The sequence below is a fragment of the Neopsephotus bourkii genome, unplaced genomic scaffold (genome assembly GCF_033783945.1).
Source record: "Neopsephotus bourkii isolate Nb327-2 ecotype Australia unplaced genomic scaffold, CSIRO-AGI_Nbou_v1 NB_1376, whole genome shotgun sequence".
Classification (NCBI taxonomy): domain Eukaryota; kingdom Metazoa; phylum Chordata; class Aves; order Psittaciformes; family Psittacidae; genus Neopsephotus; species Neopsephotus bourkii.
In genome coordinates this window covers 1,163,797-1,178,616 of record NW_026901855.1, presented here as the reverse complement: position 1 = coordinate 1,178,616, position 14,820 = coordinate 1,163,797, and the positions used below count along the sequence as shown (strand labels likewise).

The 14,820-nt window shown below is 34.0% G+C and overlaps 1 protein-coding gene across 1 annotated transcript in view; it reads right to left on the bottom strand.

Moving 5' to 3' along the window:
• Positions 1-8,403, bottom strand: part of TTC6 (tetratricopeptide repeat domain 6) — a 165,933-nt gene extending 157,530 nt beyond the window's left edge. Inside the window, 5 exon segments of the mRNA XM_061367292.1 lie at positions 1,268-1,341; positions 4,687-4,749; positions 4,751-4,800; positions 6,522-6,656; positions 8,398-8,403. Of these exon segments, the coding sequence (XP_061223276.1) occupies positions 1,268-1,341; positions 4,687-4,749; positions 4,751-4,800; positions 6,522-6,656; positions 8,398-8,403 (328 nt within the window).
• Between the last annotated feature and the right edge of the window lie 6,417 nt (positions 8,404-14,820).

Here is a 14,820-nt window from a genome sequence, read left to right as displayed (position 1 = left end):
AGATAATATTCAAAGTTCTAAGCATAGACCATTCTACTCTAAGAGTAAGCCAAATGTGGAACCCCATCCTTAAATATGCAATTGAGGTATACTGAGTAGGTATAAAAAAGATTAAATACCTGAAAAGTCAATGAACACTAGTAAGTATCTTTACACACAAAGCATAAACTTTAACATGTCAAAATACAAAAATTGTTTTACCAAGTTGATACTGATAGTGTTTGAATATAAGCTACCTGAAGCTTTTTTAAAAGCACACTTGTTGCAAATACAAATTAGGGCTTCATTCCAACCCTGTTGATAGGTAGTCATGTTGTTAGAGACCTCAGGATAGATTCCAAAGGCATCTTAAAATGAGTTATACAGGTGAGCTATAGAGTTACTAGTGACTCCTTTGACAGATGAATAGACATGGGCACGAAAAATCATATCTTCAGTTCTTAGAATCAGGATTCACCATTCCTGTGCAAGTTCTACATCATCTGGACACTGTTAAAGATGGAGCTGGTTATGCCTTAACTACATAGTACACAGGAAGTTTTAATGTTACAGTCCTGAATATGTCCACCTCCCCACTGCCTCAGCAGCAACAAGGTTAAGCAATACTAGAAGGCTGAGTAACCGCAGAATAAAATAGATTAGACTAATATTATACAGCTATTAAGATTTCCTTTTTATCATAGGTGATACTTGTGTGAAATAGAAGCTATTAACTCCAAGTGCCACTATGATAAGTAGACTACAATATTAATGCCTAACTTACTTCTTCCAATTTATATAAATTTTAAGTGATTAACAGATTTAATTTAGTCTTTCTAAATAAATGGATTCATCTTGATGAGACTACATTTTACAATTTCCAAATAAAAAATTCAGGCGAGGACAAACATTAAGGTTTTGGCTTTTCTTTAGAGGACAAAAATGCATATTTAAATAGAAATTGCATCCTAACTAATTCTGAAAAAATCAATCCAACTTAGTTTATCTTGGAATTCTTTTATTCAGTCCTTCTCTTGGTTTTATTTTATCATCCTAGTATTTCCTCCTGGCACTGTCATAAGCACATAGTTGCTTGATACCAGAAGATTTTAATGCCTGTTTTTAAACCTGAAAAATAAAAATCACATTTTCTTTTTTTCTATTCATATTTACCATTTTTCCCTCTCCAAGTTCTCAGTGTACTTGATATGAAAAGGTGAACAGGAATATAAAGCTCAGGGATTGTTTCATTTTTTTACTATCCATTAAACAAAACTACCTATCTTACCTATGATAGCAGATTCCAAGAATTTGAAAGATCTGGCTGTCATCTGGACCAAGCAACGATGCTCCTTTAAAGTCCTGAAAAGAGCAGACAGTAAACCATGCAATATGATATTGCTTCATTTCACCTACAAATGTGGTTTCATCTGAACAGTTTTATAAGTTTTATACTTCCATATAAAAAGGGAGATGACTTCTGACAAAGAAATTATATGTTCAGAAATACTGGAGATGTATTTGTCTGTTTTCATACTTCTTGTCCCAGACTGATAGAATAAAATGTCTAAAGTTATGTGGTATCACAGTATTCTCTACAAAACTGCAGGCATCATTTCCAGAAACAAAACCTTCAGGAAAGGTATTTTCGTTTATTTTTAATAAAATCCTGTGCCTCAGCTGCAATTATTAAATATGTATATATTGAAAATATATTTTGCTATATACAATTTTGATGGAATTCTTCAAGTAATAAAACTACCTAGTTACTTTGCAGTCTTACTTTGAGAAATGCCATAAACCAAACTCATATTTGCAGTGGTAGACTCTAGCCATAACTTTTGCCTTTTACTTAAATCCAGAACATATTTCAAAATGCTTTGGTTTTGATATATGTGGTTCAATTTTAAAAACTGTGCAAGTGCTTTCAAAATCAAATACAATCATTTCAATTACTATGTAAGGAAGTGCTTCAGGCTTCTGCGTAGGAAAGACAGAAGTATGTAATAGGAGTGGTTTAGCTGATGCAACTTCTCTACTACAACTCAGAAAGTACTTTTCACTTGTTCAAATTGTAAAAATAAACATGGCATATTTTAGTAGTGTTAGAATTACAAAAGCAGCAAAATAATGATGTACATATATATATATTTATATTTTTAAAAGTAGAAATCCTATTTTTGTGAAGTTGCTATCATAAAATTATAGCTTTGTTTTTGAAAAAATACTGAGACACAATGTGCCATACAACAAAGCCTTTCAAAGTATACCCAGCAAAGGTAATGGAATTCTTCATGTGTACAATTTGGAGTATACACTCTCCTCTGTGCATGGAGCCGTGCAAAAACAGGATCAAAGTTCTAAGGACCAGGTTTATTTTACTTAAACCAAAGGTGCTATCCTTACAGGTAGTCACAGAGTCACACACTTCACAGAATTAAGAGGAACAGGTACCTCTATATAGCAATACAGATCTTACATAGACTGCATTGTAACTTTTTCTTCCAGTGTATCCAATTCAGGAATATACTTATAAGTAGTATCACACACGCAGTATCACAGTATGCTAGAGATTGGAAGGGACCTCAAAAGATTATCTAGTCCAATCCCCCTGCCGGAGCAGGAACACCTAGATAAGGTTACACAGGAATGTGTCCAGGCGGGTTTTGAATGTCTCCAGAGAAGGAGACTCCACAACCTCCCTGGGCAGCCTGTTCCAGTGTTCTGTCACCCTCACTGAGAAGAAGTTTCTTCTCAAGTTTAAGTGGAACCTCTTGTGTTCCAGTTTGTACCCATTTCCCCTTGTCCTATCATTGTTTGCCACTGAGAAGAGCCTGGCTCCATCCTCGTGACACTCCCCCTTTATATATTCAGCCAGTACTATACATGTATACGGATATACTCCTTGCAATAAATTATCAGAATAGATACATAAGAAGCTCTCAAGCACATCACTGATGTTTTTATTGAATTAGGTGCTGTATTTCTCTGATTTCCAATTACTATTTTGTAAACTTATTTTCACTACAATCTATTCAAGGAACTTCTTGCTCATCCTGCTGGTTCTGCCCCAGTCTCTTTCTACTGGCCTTAACATATCGGTTTGCAACAACTCAGCCTCTTTCCTGAACTATTCTGATCAACTGCATCTTGAAGCATAAGAAACCAGCAACACAGTATTTCTAATTATTTTATTTCTCTGCAAAGCCTACCAACTGTAAAGAGCTTTTGTTGGGCACTTCCAATGGGAAATTTCTGGATCATTCAAACGGGATTCATATTCATTCTTCATTTTTTATTTGCAAATAGAAAATATAACTCATTTTTTTGAATGCCTATGCTGAAATAGTTGCTATCACATGAAGAAAATATGAATTTGAGCCTTCTTTAATCACATAGATACCCATTCCTAGAGTACAGAAAGATAATATAATTAATATATTAAATAGACATAATTAAAACTTATTTTGTTATTATATAAATTGAGTTATAAATAAATTCTAATTACTACTGCTATTTTTATGTCCATATTCTTACTAAAAAGAAACCAAATTTATTCTTGATTAGTCATGAATTAATGTCAAAGTAAAACCCTCTTTTAAAATTAAGTATCTTCAAACATAATTTATTGTGCATGAAAAATATAAGCTCTACTTGTATTAACTAGATTTGAGTGTAAATTCTTTAAAAGAGCAAATAGCAACATGACCAGGTAGACTGAAGAAGCCTCAGTTTTCAAATTTAGCAAAACTGAAGAGTATTTCAACAATGCTTGATCTGAAGAAGTTCGAGAACAAATCTTTTTCTTTTATTTTTTTTTTTCACCTGAAGAATAAACTTGGATATTATATTTACAAATAACTAAACAATTTAGAGCTAATACGATAAAAATGTCCTTGACTGTAGTATTCCATATACTAGCCACTTAAGAGAAGTTCACTTCTAAACTAAGCTAGGTATTACAAACAGCTTTAAGAATCCCATGCCTGTTAGATTTAATATTTTTTTCTGTAGCTTTTTTCTGCAAGTTTCTTTGAACTTTAAGTGGCTTTTCTGAAGAGTGACACCAAATTTTACAGTACCTTATTTATGAAGGAACTAATATTTTCACAATTTAAACTTCTGCCTTCAGTTACTATAATCACCTATTTTAATTTACCCATCTTCATCACTCTTTGCCAATTAACCTCGAAGAACAAATTGCCTTTGCAAAAGATTGATTTGACTTGAGACATTTGAGCTGAAATACTTATGAACTAGCATTGTCTCTGAAAATAGGCCTCATCAAAAAGACAGTTCAGCATCACTGTGTTCCCAGGTCTGAAGATGCACAGTGCCTTGCTGTGCCCTATTGTGCCTTTGCTTTACAATAAAAGTAGAAATCAGAAACACTCAGACATAGCTTACAGGTAAGTTGACAGAAGTATAAAATACATCCAGGAAAACAGGGTTGTGAATAAGGCTTGTATGTGGTCCAAATTCCTGTTTTGATGTAGTCTGCTTCTGGATATAGTTCTTTTATTTTCAAAAGGATATCAAGTGTATGATAGTAGAGATCAAAAAGCCATTTTTAAAAACAATTTCCTGAAGAGCACAACCATTCAGAAAGACATTGTAAGAGGTCAGAAATTCTGACTATGCTAATAACAGGTTAGTTGCTAATATGAACAATGAAGTGTTCATGTAATCCTGAAAAAAAATTAATACCATACCTCTCTGAAGTCCTTTATTTGATAAGAGACAGCTCTGTTATAATATGCCAAAATAGATTTTGTTGAGCTCAATAGTTTTTGAAAGGTCTTCAATTGCAGCTTTAAATGTCTGAAAATGAAAAACCACTGAACCACAGAGTTCATAGCACTACATGTTCTTCCTCAAATAATAGCCTATTGTAAAATTTTATTTCATAGGTTTACATTTTGATTCTTCATGAACACTGGAAGGCATTCAACCATTTCACTATGACATCTATGGACTACTTACCGCATTTCTTACTACAGTGGGAGCACTTCAGAAGCTCTGTTTGTGCAAAGCCTAGGCAAACAAACATTCTTAGTGTTTTATCACATTGTATCCATATACTACAACATCTAATCAATCTTTGATTTTACTAGCTTACATTTTATCTTTACCTAATGTTAAACATATATTTTGTGGAGTTTTGGTACTTCTGTCTATCACTAAGAATCTATTCTATGGAATCCGAGAATAACCAGAAAGGTGCTCAATAGCTTCTCTAACCCATCAAGCATGTTCAGTTACACAGAAAAATCAGAGAGAAGCTTCAGTGGGGAATGGAAAGTATAATAATTAAGTGGGATTCCTGGTTTCTATCAGCAATACTTTTACCATTACTTCACCATTCAGAAATGCCAAGCTTTAAGGGAGAATTTCGAAGTACAACAATAAAGGACAGTCCCACCTTATTTTGACATTTTAAAGTTCCTCGGTAAAAATAAGCTTGCACACTATTAGGAAGAATTTTGATCACCTCATCGCAATTCAGAATTGCCTTAGAGTATCTACTTTTACTTCCACAGTAAGCAGCACAACTCATATATGCCTGTAGAAATGAAGACAGAATGACGACATGCTAAAAAACTAGATTTACTTAGCATTATAAAGCAAGGGTTAAATAGAAGACAGAAATTACAAGTTTATAAAAACATACATCTTACAAAGCTTGTAAATTATTTAATGCTTGCCTTCTGCTTCATAGCAGATTACAAGACAATACACTCATAAATGCAAAACCTGACAGTCTTTGAGCCCATTAAAAATGCCTCACACAACCATGAATCTTTATATTACCTGGAAATGTGATGGACAATGAGCAAGTGCTTGATTGAAGTCTTGGGTGCACTTAGCTTGTCCAAGCTGCATTCTACACAGCCCTCGCTGATAACAAGCATCAGGGTAGCTTGAATGTAGTCTGATAGCCATACTAAAAGCATCACAGGCCTAAAAGGATGAAATATTGTCTGGGTTAAATATGGTCTGTTTGTTCAGCTGAAACCACAGCCCAGCTGATTCTTTTGCACAGCTAGGTGTGACCTATCATTGCAGCTGGAACCCACCATCTACCTGCATTGTTTCTTATTACTTTCATCCATCTACTGCTATTTAAAATTTTGTAATGTTTAGCAATTAGTTAACAACTAGTGCAATCATGACTTCATGGAGGCACAATCTAATTCATTTAATTCATCTCATTTCTGCAGTGAGACTGAAAAATTTTAACCAAGCACATGGTCTTCTGTCTCTAAGAGCTGAAATACTGAAATTGTTTTTTAGAATGGATAATGGATTAATATGGCTAGATTGCAACTCCTTTGAAATACATCCAGATAGTTCCTTCCTCTACATTGTACATTAGTTTACAAAATCACAGGCTTTTCCAGGATCTAGAGCTGTAATATCAATGTACATTAACACAGAAAAACACCATTTGCAATTGTCATGTATTGCTGTATTAGATATTTCTGACAATTTTGACAGCAGTGGAGTTAAAGGCTAATATATTCTACATCATTAATACTAACCCATAATAATCTTTTTTGCTCCATGTAGCACAGACCTGTGAAATTATACATTTCTGCAGCCTCAAATGTATTAGGCAGTTTTTTTGCTGAGGTCTTCAGGAGCTTCATAGCTTTTTTAAAACTTATCTCAGCATCCTGCAAAACAGAGAGTATTAGTAGTTATAAAGCACTTAACAGAAAACCTACAAGGTTTGCTAGACATTTTGAATTACTGAAAACAGCTTTTTCTTAGTCTTTCCTTGGAACATCATGGTAAAACTATTAATCTATTGTTCTTGTGTTGCTGGAGTTAGACAGTTTCCTGATCTCTGAATGGTTCATATTAATAACTGACTAGAAAACCATAAATGTTTCTGAGGTTTGCTTATATATGACAAAGTAGCTAAGGTACATGATCTAGAAATAATGTACAGTTCATTTATACTGTTATTTAGGTAAAAGAATTATAGCACTTTTTTCTTAAGTGAGTCTTTCAAGATGAAGTATTTGTTTAAAGATATCAGTCTGAAATACCAGTGCCCACAGGCACATACTGCTTTATGACATATTAATAGTCATGAAGTTCAGAAAATAACTATAACTAACTATACAATCACAAACTAGAATCAAACTTTTGTACTGCATTTTATTAGACAAAAATGCTAGGCATACTTCTGCATTATTTTATTTCAAAAGAAGCAAAATTATGATATATAATGGATCTCAATCTACGTAACTGTACCTTTTAATTGATTAGCTCAAATCATAGAATTATAGAATAGTTAGGGTTGGAAAGGACCTTAAGATCATCTAGTTCCAACCCCCCCTGCCACGGTCAGGGACACCTGACACTAAACCATTTCACCCAAGACTCCATCCAACTTGTCCTTGAACACTGCCAGGGATGGAGAATTCACAACCTCCTTGAGCAAACTTTGCCAGTGTTTCACCACCCTAACAGTAATGAACTTCTTCCTTATATCTAACCTGAACTTCCCCTGTTTAAGTTTTAACCCATTACCCCTTGTCTTATCACTACAGTCACTAATGAATAGTCCCTTCCCAGGATCCCTGTAGCCCCCCTTCAGATACTGGAAGGCTGCTATGAGGTCTCCACTCAGCCTTCTCTTCTCCAGGCTGAACAGCCCCAACTTTCTCACCCTGTCTTCATACAGGAGGTGCTCCAGTCCCCTGATCATCTTCGTGGCCCTTCTCTGGACTTGTTCCAACAGTTCCATGTCCTTTTTATGTTGAGGACCCCAGAACTGTACACAGTAATCCAAGTGACATCTCATGAGAGCAAAGGGGCAAGATCACCTTCTTTGACCTGCTGGTTATACTTCTTTTGATGCATGCTGCGGTTGTTGAAAATTCTTACTCAGATCTTATAATTTAATCAATTAGATTCTCTGGCGTTTTGTTAATATACAAGCACATTTCATAAAATATTAAAATAATACAGAAAGAAAAACATTGTCTTGCTTGGCATATATATATATATAAACTTTTCTAACCTCAGTTTTCTTGGCTTTCATTTGTATTTTTCCTGAAACAACAAACACTGGAGGCTCAAGTTGAGTACCAGTAGCTTCAAGTAAGCACTCTATGGCCTTCTTGTGATTTTGACAAAATGACTGAAGGAGTGCTTGCGGAATATGCTGAGATGCAAAGGATTCTGGAAAGAAGCCATCATGAAAAACAATCATTTCTTTTACATCATATGTTTTCCAGTATAAAATACATTTAAATGATACTTTAAAATGCTATTAAAACATCTGGAGTATCAAGGCTTGTTTTAACATCCATAAGACAACAAATGCAAACTAAATTTCTGCAAAAGTTTGAAGTTATTTATCAATAAGCACAGTTTGATTGCTAAACATCTGCAAATATTTACCTTCATTTCCCCACATCTGAGAAGGCTTTGCTCTGTGGAAGTATCACCATATGTCTGCTTGGTTTTATATTGTGCTCTGCGTACCCACTCTTGGTTACTACCAGAGACAGGAAATTAATCTCGTACAGTATGGCTATTCATATGGATTCACCAAGAGCTTCAGGACACACTGAACACTAACATTTTATGCCCAGCACATAACAAGGAACTACTATACTGCAACATTTTTACTGTTCAAGTGCACTGGGAAAGTTCAGTTCTAAAGATATGTGATATTTTGTTAGAAAAGACTGCACATAAGTACAGAACAGGATCCTTACTCAGTATTCCTTTAAAGCAGAAATTACCAATATTAAAAGTAAGAAATAAAAAAACAGAATTCAAAAGATAAAGGAAATTCTGAAATCTCAGGTGACAAGACAGGCAAAAGTGTACAGCACTATTATATTTCAAAGGCTTCAGACATGCAAAAAAATAGATAATAAGTTCCTGTATTTCAGCTGATCCATGGTAACTAACCTATTTGCATGCCTGAAATTTTTTTTTTACAAGTCCTTATAAAAAATTGCCATGGTTCGCAACTGTCTAGGAAAATGGATAGAAATTGATGTTACCTTCATGCATTTCTGCAAGTTGATGAATGCATAAACTTGCCAGCTGATATTTCTTCAATTCCATTATATACTATCTCCTGTAATGGGGAGAATTTTTGCTGAATGTAATCAGTAAAACTATTTCCAGGCATTTCTTTCAAAGTGCAAATGCTAGTGAAATAAGCTTTCACTAGTATAAAGAGGTAAAAAGGAAAAAACCCCAAAAAAAACACAAACAACCAAAAAACAATTTTTAATTTTTTCTCTCACATCACAGTACCAAGGAATTATATGCTTACCTCTCTTCAAACTGTAGGAGTTAAAAAATTCCTTTTCTTTGTAGTCCACATACAGTAATCCTTAAAATCTCAAGAACTGCACCAGTAATATTTATACTATTTCTAAAATCCACTACAGACTGAGAGCTGATAGATACATTCTGTTTTCAAGGACACTTTTTTGCCTTTTCTGGTATCGGCATCAGTATACAAGGTCATGCTAGCCACATTCTGAGAGACAAGCTGAGCAAACCCACTCTTAAAATTTGAGAAATACAGTATTATTGACTGGAACATAGTAACTAATTCTCCTAACACAGATGATGAGTAATATTCAGCATTACCTCCTTAGTTCCTACACCTTTTCAGGGAAGGAAACAGCTTTATCTAGTAATTTATTTTTACCTTTGTAAAAGTCACTACTCACTGGGCTGAAGATGAGGAAGAATAGTTCAAATCTAAACTGCCCTGAACTCTGTCCTTCACATTCTTTGCATTATGTGTATTCTGCAGACAAAACAGTGAAGGACCCATCCACTTGGGGAAAACACTAAAAATTATTATATTTTTAAAAGTTCAGACTTGCTTTTTTGTCATGGCTATTTACTTCCTTTCCCCACGAAACTACATGTGCCTCAATGAGCAGAACCCCGTATGTGAAATATGATTCCTTCCTCCAAGACAGCAATTACAATAGTTGTGTAAAAATACAGAAAAATAAATAAATACAGATAAAGTTCTTCAGGTTTGAAAGCACTATGAAAATACTACAGTTTTTTTAACCCATTCAGAGCAGGTTTCAAACAATACAGGAGTATCCACCAATAGCATTCCAGATTATTTTTTTTAAAGTGAGACCTCTGTGAAGTTCTCAAGCAATTGTTTCCCTACCTTAATATGCAAAGTTGTGATTTATTTGGATAAAGATGAATGGCTCAGTTTATATCGTTCGAAACATTTGAAAAATTATGTATCTGTAATTCATAAAGAAAAAAACAGCAATTTAATTGCTAATATGAATACAATTTGCAGACACAATTATTATTACTGTAAATGCAGTTCTGAAGGATGTAATGTCCTCATGGTAGCAACTCACAAGGCACATACGGCCTCTGTAAAGGAGCTCATGTTTTTGATAAAGGTCTGAAACATTTACCCTACATATTTCCATACTCTTCCACAAGGCAGATCCAAACTCGAGACAGTTTCTTTACTTTTCCAGAACCTAAAGAAAACTTCAGACTTTTGGGAATGAGATTAGGTCATGCAAGTATGTCCCGATAAATCTTCACTTCTGTAATGACTTCGCATTTATTTTTCAGGTGCCTGTGCATGTGGTCCCATTCAGCGTACTTCAGATGCTGAGGAGAAAAGAGGTCATTAAAGATTCCAAAGGCTAATTCATCCAGTTGGGATAGCTGCTAACTCAAACTCTCATTGAAGAACAGCATTGATTAAATGTATTTGTTTACTGTTTATTTTTATTTTCCTTCTTTACATTGAAATTTAAAAAATAAATAAATAAAAAGCCAAAAAAAATAAAATCCCCAAAGAAAGAACAACCCTACAAATCAACCTGATCATTAGTGGATGGACTCCAATATAGATTATCAGGCACAAGTTCACACACAACCAAAAAAAAATAATATCATCAATCCACAAAGATGGACTCTGAGTTAGAAGCCATTTCCTTTAGCTGTGGAAGAAAATGAACAGTGCAAGCAACTTATCAAAACATTCTGAAAACAAACTAGGCACTATGAGACAGTTGTCTGGCTTCTGCAAATGAAATCTACACAAATCAGATCACACTGAATACTCCATTCCTGGTACTCCTGAGAGTGTCCCAAAAGAACAACTGCTAACAGAAAATATTTTCAAGTAGAATACATGCTGGTTTACATTAAATTAAAATACTGAAAATTTGAGTTTCCAGAAAAATTACTATTCTCAAGAAAATTCTGTTTAGAAAACGTACTTCAAAATAGGTTGGAGGAGATATTTAAATAATATTTTTTTTTAATAGTTAGAAAATATATTTCAAAAAAATTATTACAGCTCAGATTATGTGTACACAGATTTAGAAAATATAAAAATGACAAAGTATTTTTTGTCATTGCATTACATGCCAACAATATTTCACAATTGCAATGTATGTGATTCTATTATGGTATTGAGGACTATTTGAAACTATAGCTATAAGCAGGTTCTAACATCTGCATAACACCAAGGCACAGGTATTAAAATACTCACAACCATAAATATAAATAAAGCTACTTTAAGTGACAAACAGAAGCAAATGAAACATATTACCTTATGATATGCTTGTGCTCTGCATACATAGGCCTACACATTGAGAGGATCTATTTTGTTGACATTAGTAACTGTTGAATAGCTTCATGGCATCGATTGAGATGCAACAGTAGTATCAAACCGATATTTAGGTAAGCAAAGGTGAAAGAGCTGAAACCAGATTTTTTTTCCTTTTGTTATTGCATGAAATTTGTCATTTCATGCTTCACCTGCTTTATGACATTTTCCACACATCTATTTTGTGATCACACTGAGCTACAGAATTTTAACTGCCAGTGTAAGAGATAAGATGATTAAAGACTTAATTTCAGTAGCTTGTGATGTTTGGCTGGACACTGGAGGCTTTCTGATCACCAAAACCAGTAGTCCAAATGTCAATTTTGAAGAAATGATGACAAGTCGCTGCCATGGAAGCTCGGCTAGAAATAGAGCTAATTTTGTAGAGCTAATTTTGTATATACTTGAATACACAGAGATATACGTACATGTATATACTTGAATACACAGAGAAATACTGAATTTTTCAACACTAAAAACACACTGAAGTTTTAAAAGACTGACAGAGCTTATGCATTTTCCATCTAGCCTGCTCCTTTATTTTTTGTCATTTCACTTGGCTAGATGCTAGGAAGAACTGTGTTTCCAAGATCTGCAATATTTTGTGCAGCCCACTCTTGCAAAATTCAAGATGCCTATAGCACAACCAAGACAAAGGAAGAGCTGAGGGATCTTTAGGCCTGCCATAAATTGGAATGGAAGCCTTTGCTCAAGACAGAACTGTTGAGGTTGGCTGAGACTGAATGAGAGCTCAGTACTTCTAGAGTAGGGTAATTAATGCAGCTAACTGGTATCTGATGCTTGTTGCATATTTTAAGGCTATTTGCATGGCATCACTGCTACAGATATAATCTGTTTCTGAAGCATTTTTAAGTGGTCGGAAGAAATGCAATTCTGAGAAATCATATCAGCTTCAGTCACCAACTATCAAGGGCCACAAACAGCCTTCTTTTTTCAAGGACGCCACTTGCTAATTTTTGCTAAAGAAATCACTGTGCCATTGCTTTTCAGGGAGAAAACACAAAACAAAACAAAACAAAGCTTGACTTTTTACCTGCATTGTGTACAGATTCCTTCCAAGAAGACATGAAATTGTTATGGCATGAGTAGTCAACTTTAATTAGGACTTCAGCTTCATCCTTTGTATGCTAAAACTGAATAATTTATTTTCCAAGTTGACATGTAAGGCAAAATAAAATTTAATTTTGAAATACATTAATAATTATTTTTATTATACTCAGATTGTAGTAAGTGGACAAAAGATACTAAAAGAAAACATTATGGTTTTGTGTGGTTTAATTTCAGTCTATTTGCTGAATAACAGTTCTGATTCTATTTTTCTTTATTAGTACCTTCCTGCTCCCAGGCAATCAGAATATAAACGGCATGTATTAAAAATTTGTAATTCCAGTCACTTATCCAAAGCTACAACACTTTCAAAGTCACAGATTGCCAGTGACCATTGACACTGTTCTGAGTAAACAATCCCACGACGAAGAAAAGAAGTTTTGCTGAGTGTCATTGATGAGGACTGTGGAAGAGGGAGAATAAAAAGCAATGTTCAGATATTCACATATATTTCAGTTACTCCATGCAACTTATTTGCACATTATTTTTTACTTTAGTTTTCTTAGACTTTTATAAAATATCATAGTCAAACAATAACATGACAGATCATAACAGAAGTTGTTTAAACTTCAAGACATATTTATAATTCTGTTACACCCACTCAAACTGTTAAAAGTGAAGCAGAAAAGCTTAGGAAGCAGAGGCAAAATAACTGAAGAGAAACAACAGCAGCAAGAGTCAATGTTTAATAGCAAACTTAATAAAAGAAGTTCCACAGAAGTTGTGGATGCCCCACCCTTGGAAGTGTTTAATGCCAGGTTGGATGGGGCTTTGAGAAACGGGGCCTAGGGGAAGATGTCTGTGCTGTGGCAAGGGAGTTGCAACATGATCTTAAAGGTCCCTTCCAACCCTAACCATTCTGTGATTCTATGAGAAACGAAAAGGAACAAGTTATTACCAAACACTAAATTACAGCCATACATTTCAATATTTGTAAAATGAAATATCTCTGTTATATTGCAGTATAGCAATCACTGGTGAAAGGTCATTCCTCTTTTTAATGATAAGCATACACATCATTAAAATAAACAAGTAATATCAGAAACACTGAAGTCCTGCACAGCTCCTTTTGGATCAATCTGTCTTAGTATGCAGCCTCTATAGTAGAATGCTAGCCAACAAGAAGGGTCTAGATGAACTGCAGTTGCCAAGTGTTGTATTGCATTTCTACAGTGCTGCTGCTTAGCATATGCTCCTCCTCAATACAGCCTAATAAGGAAGAAAAGTTTTTGAAAAGGTTCTTTTTAAATATAATTTCCCTTGAAAAATTATACCTACAGAATGAAGCTGTAGTGTGAAGTCATAGACTATTATTTATAATATTAACAGGTTATGTTAACTAAATATCAGGAGTTATTCCATTGTTTTTGTCATGAAACCTTGAAGTAATTACTTAGGAAAATTTTTGAAAAATATAATAAACATGCAATTTTATTTTTTAATTTAATAAAGCAAGTCCGAAGGAACAAAGTCCGGTAATCTATACCATATAGGCAGATCTCTGCACATGCAAAAACAAGTTTAATATAATAGAATCTTGTATCAGCTTTGGACATCACAGAGTTGAATGACACTCTCTCTAGGTTCCATAGTCTATTGCAGCAGATGTAAAAATGATGTAAAAGAGAAATATTAAACTGCCCTCATTACTATTAAAGCTTTATGAAAATACTAGTTTGTTCTTCAATATTTCTTTCAAACAGACAAGTTTGCAAAATTAGATCCTACTATTTTACACTATCCTTCCCTCTAATTCAGGAAAAAAAATCAGCAATATATTTAAACAAGATAAATCACAAGCATGGGTGAAAAAATTTAATAGACAGCAATGGCTGTAAAGTTATTTTGTCAATGCAAAACATAATATATACAACATTTTCTTATTACTAAAAATAGCTTTTAATTATTAAGTAGGTCTTATCCAAATTCTTTGCAGAATTATCATGCAAAATACATACTATTCCTTTTTCAGTCTAAGACAGTAAAGTCAGTTCCTCAAGAATTTAAATCACATGCTTGACTCTACACAAACACAAGGCACTGACACTAATCAT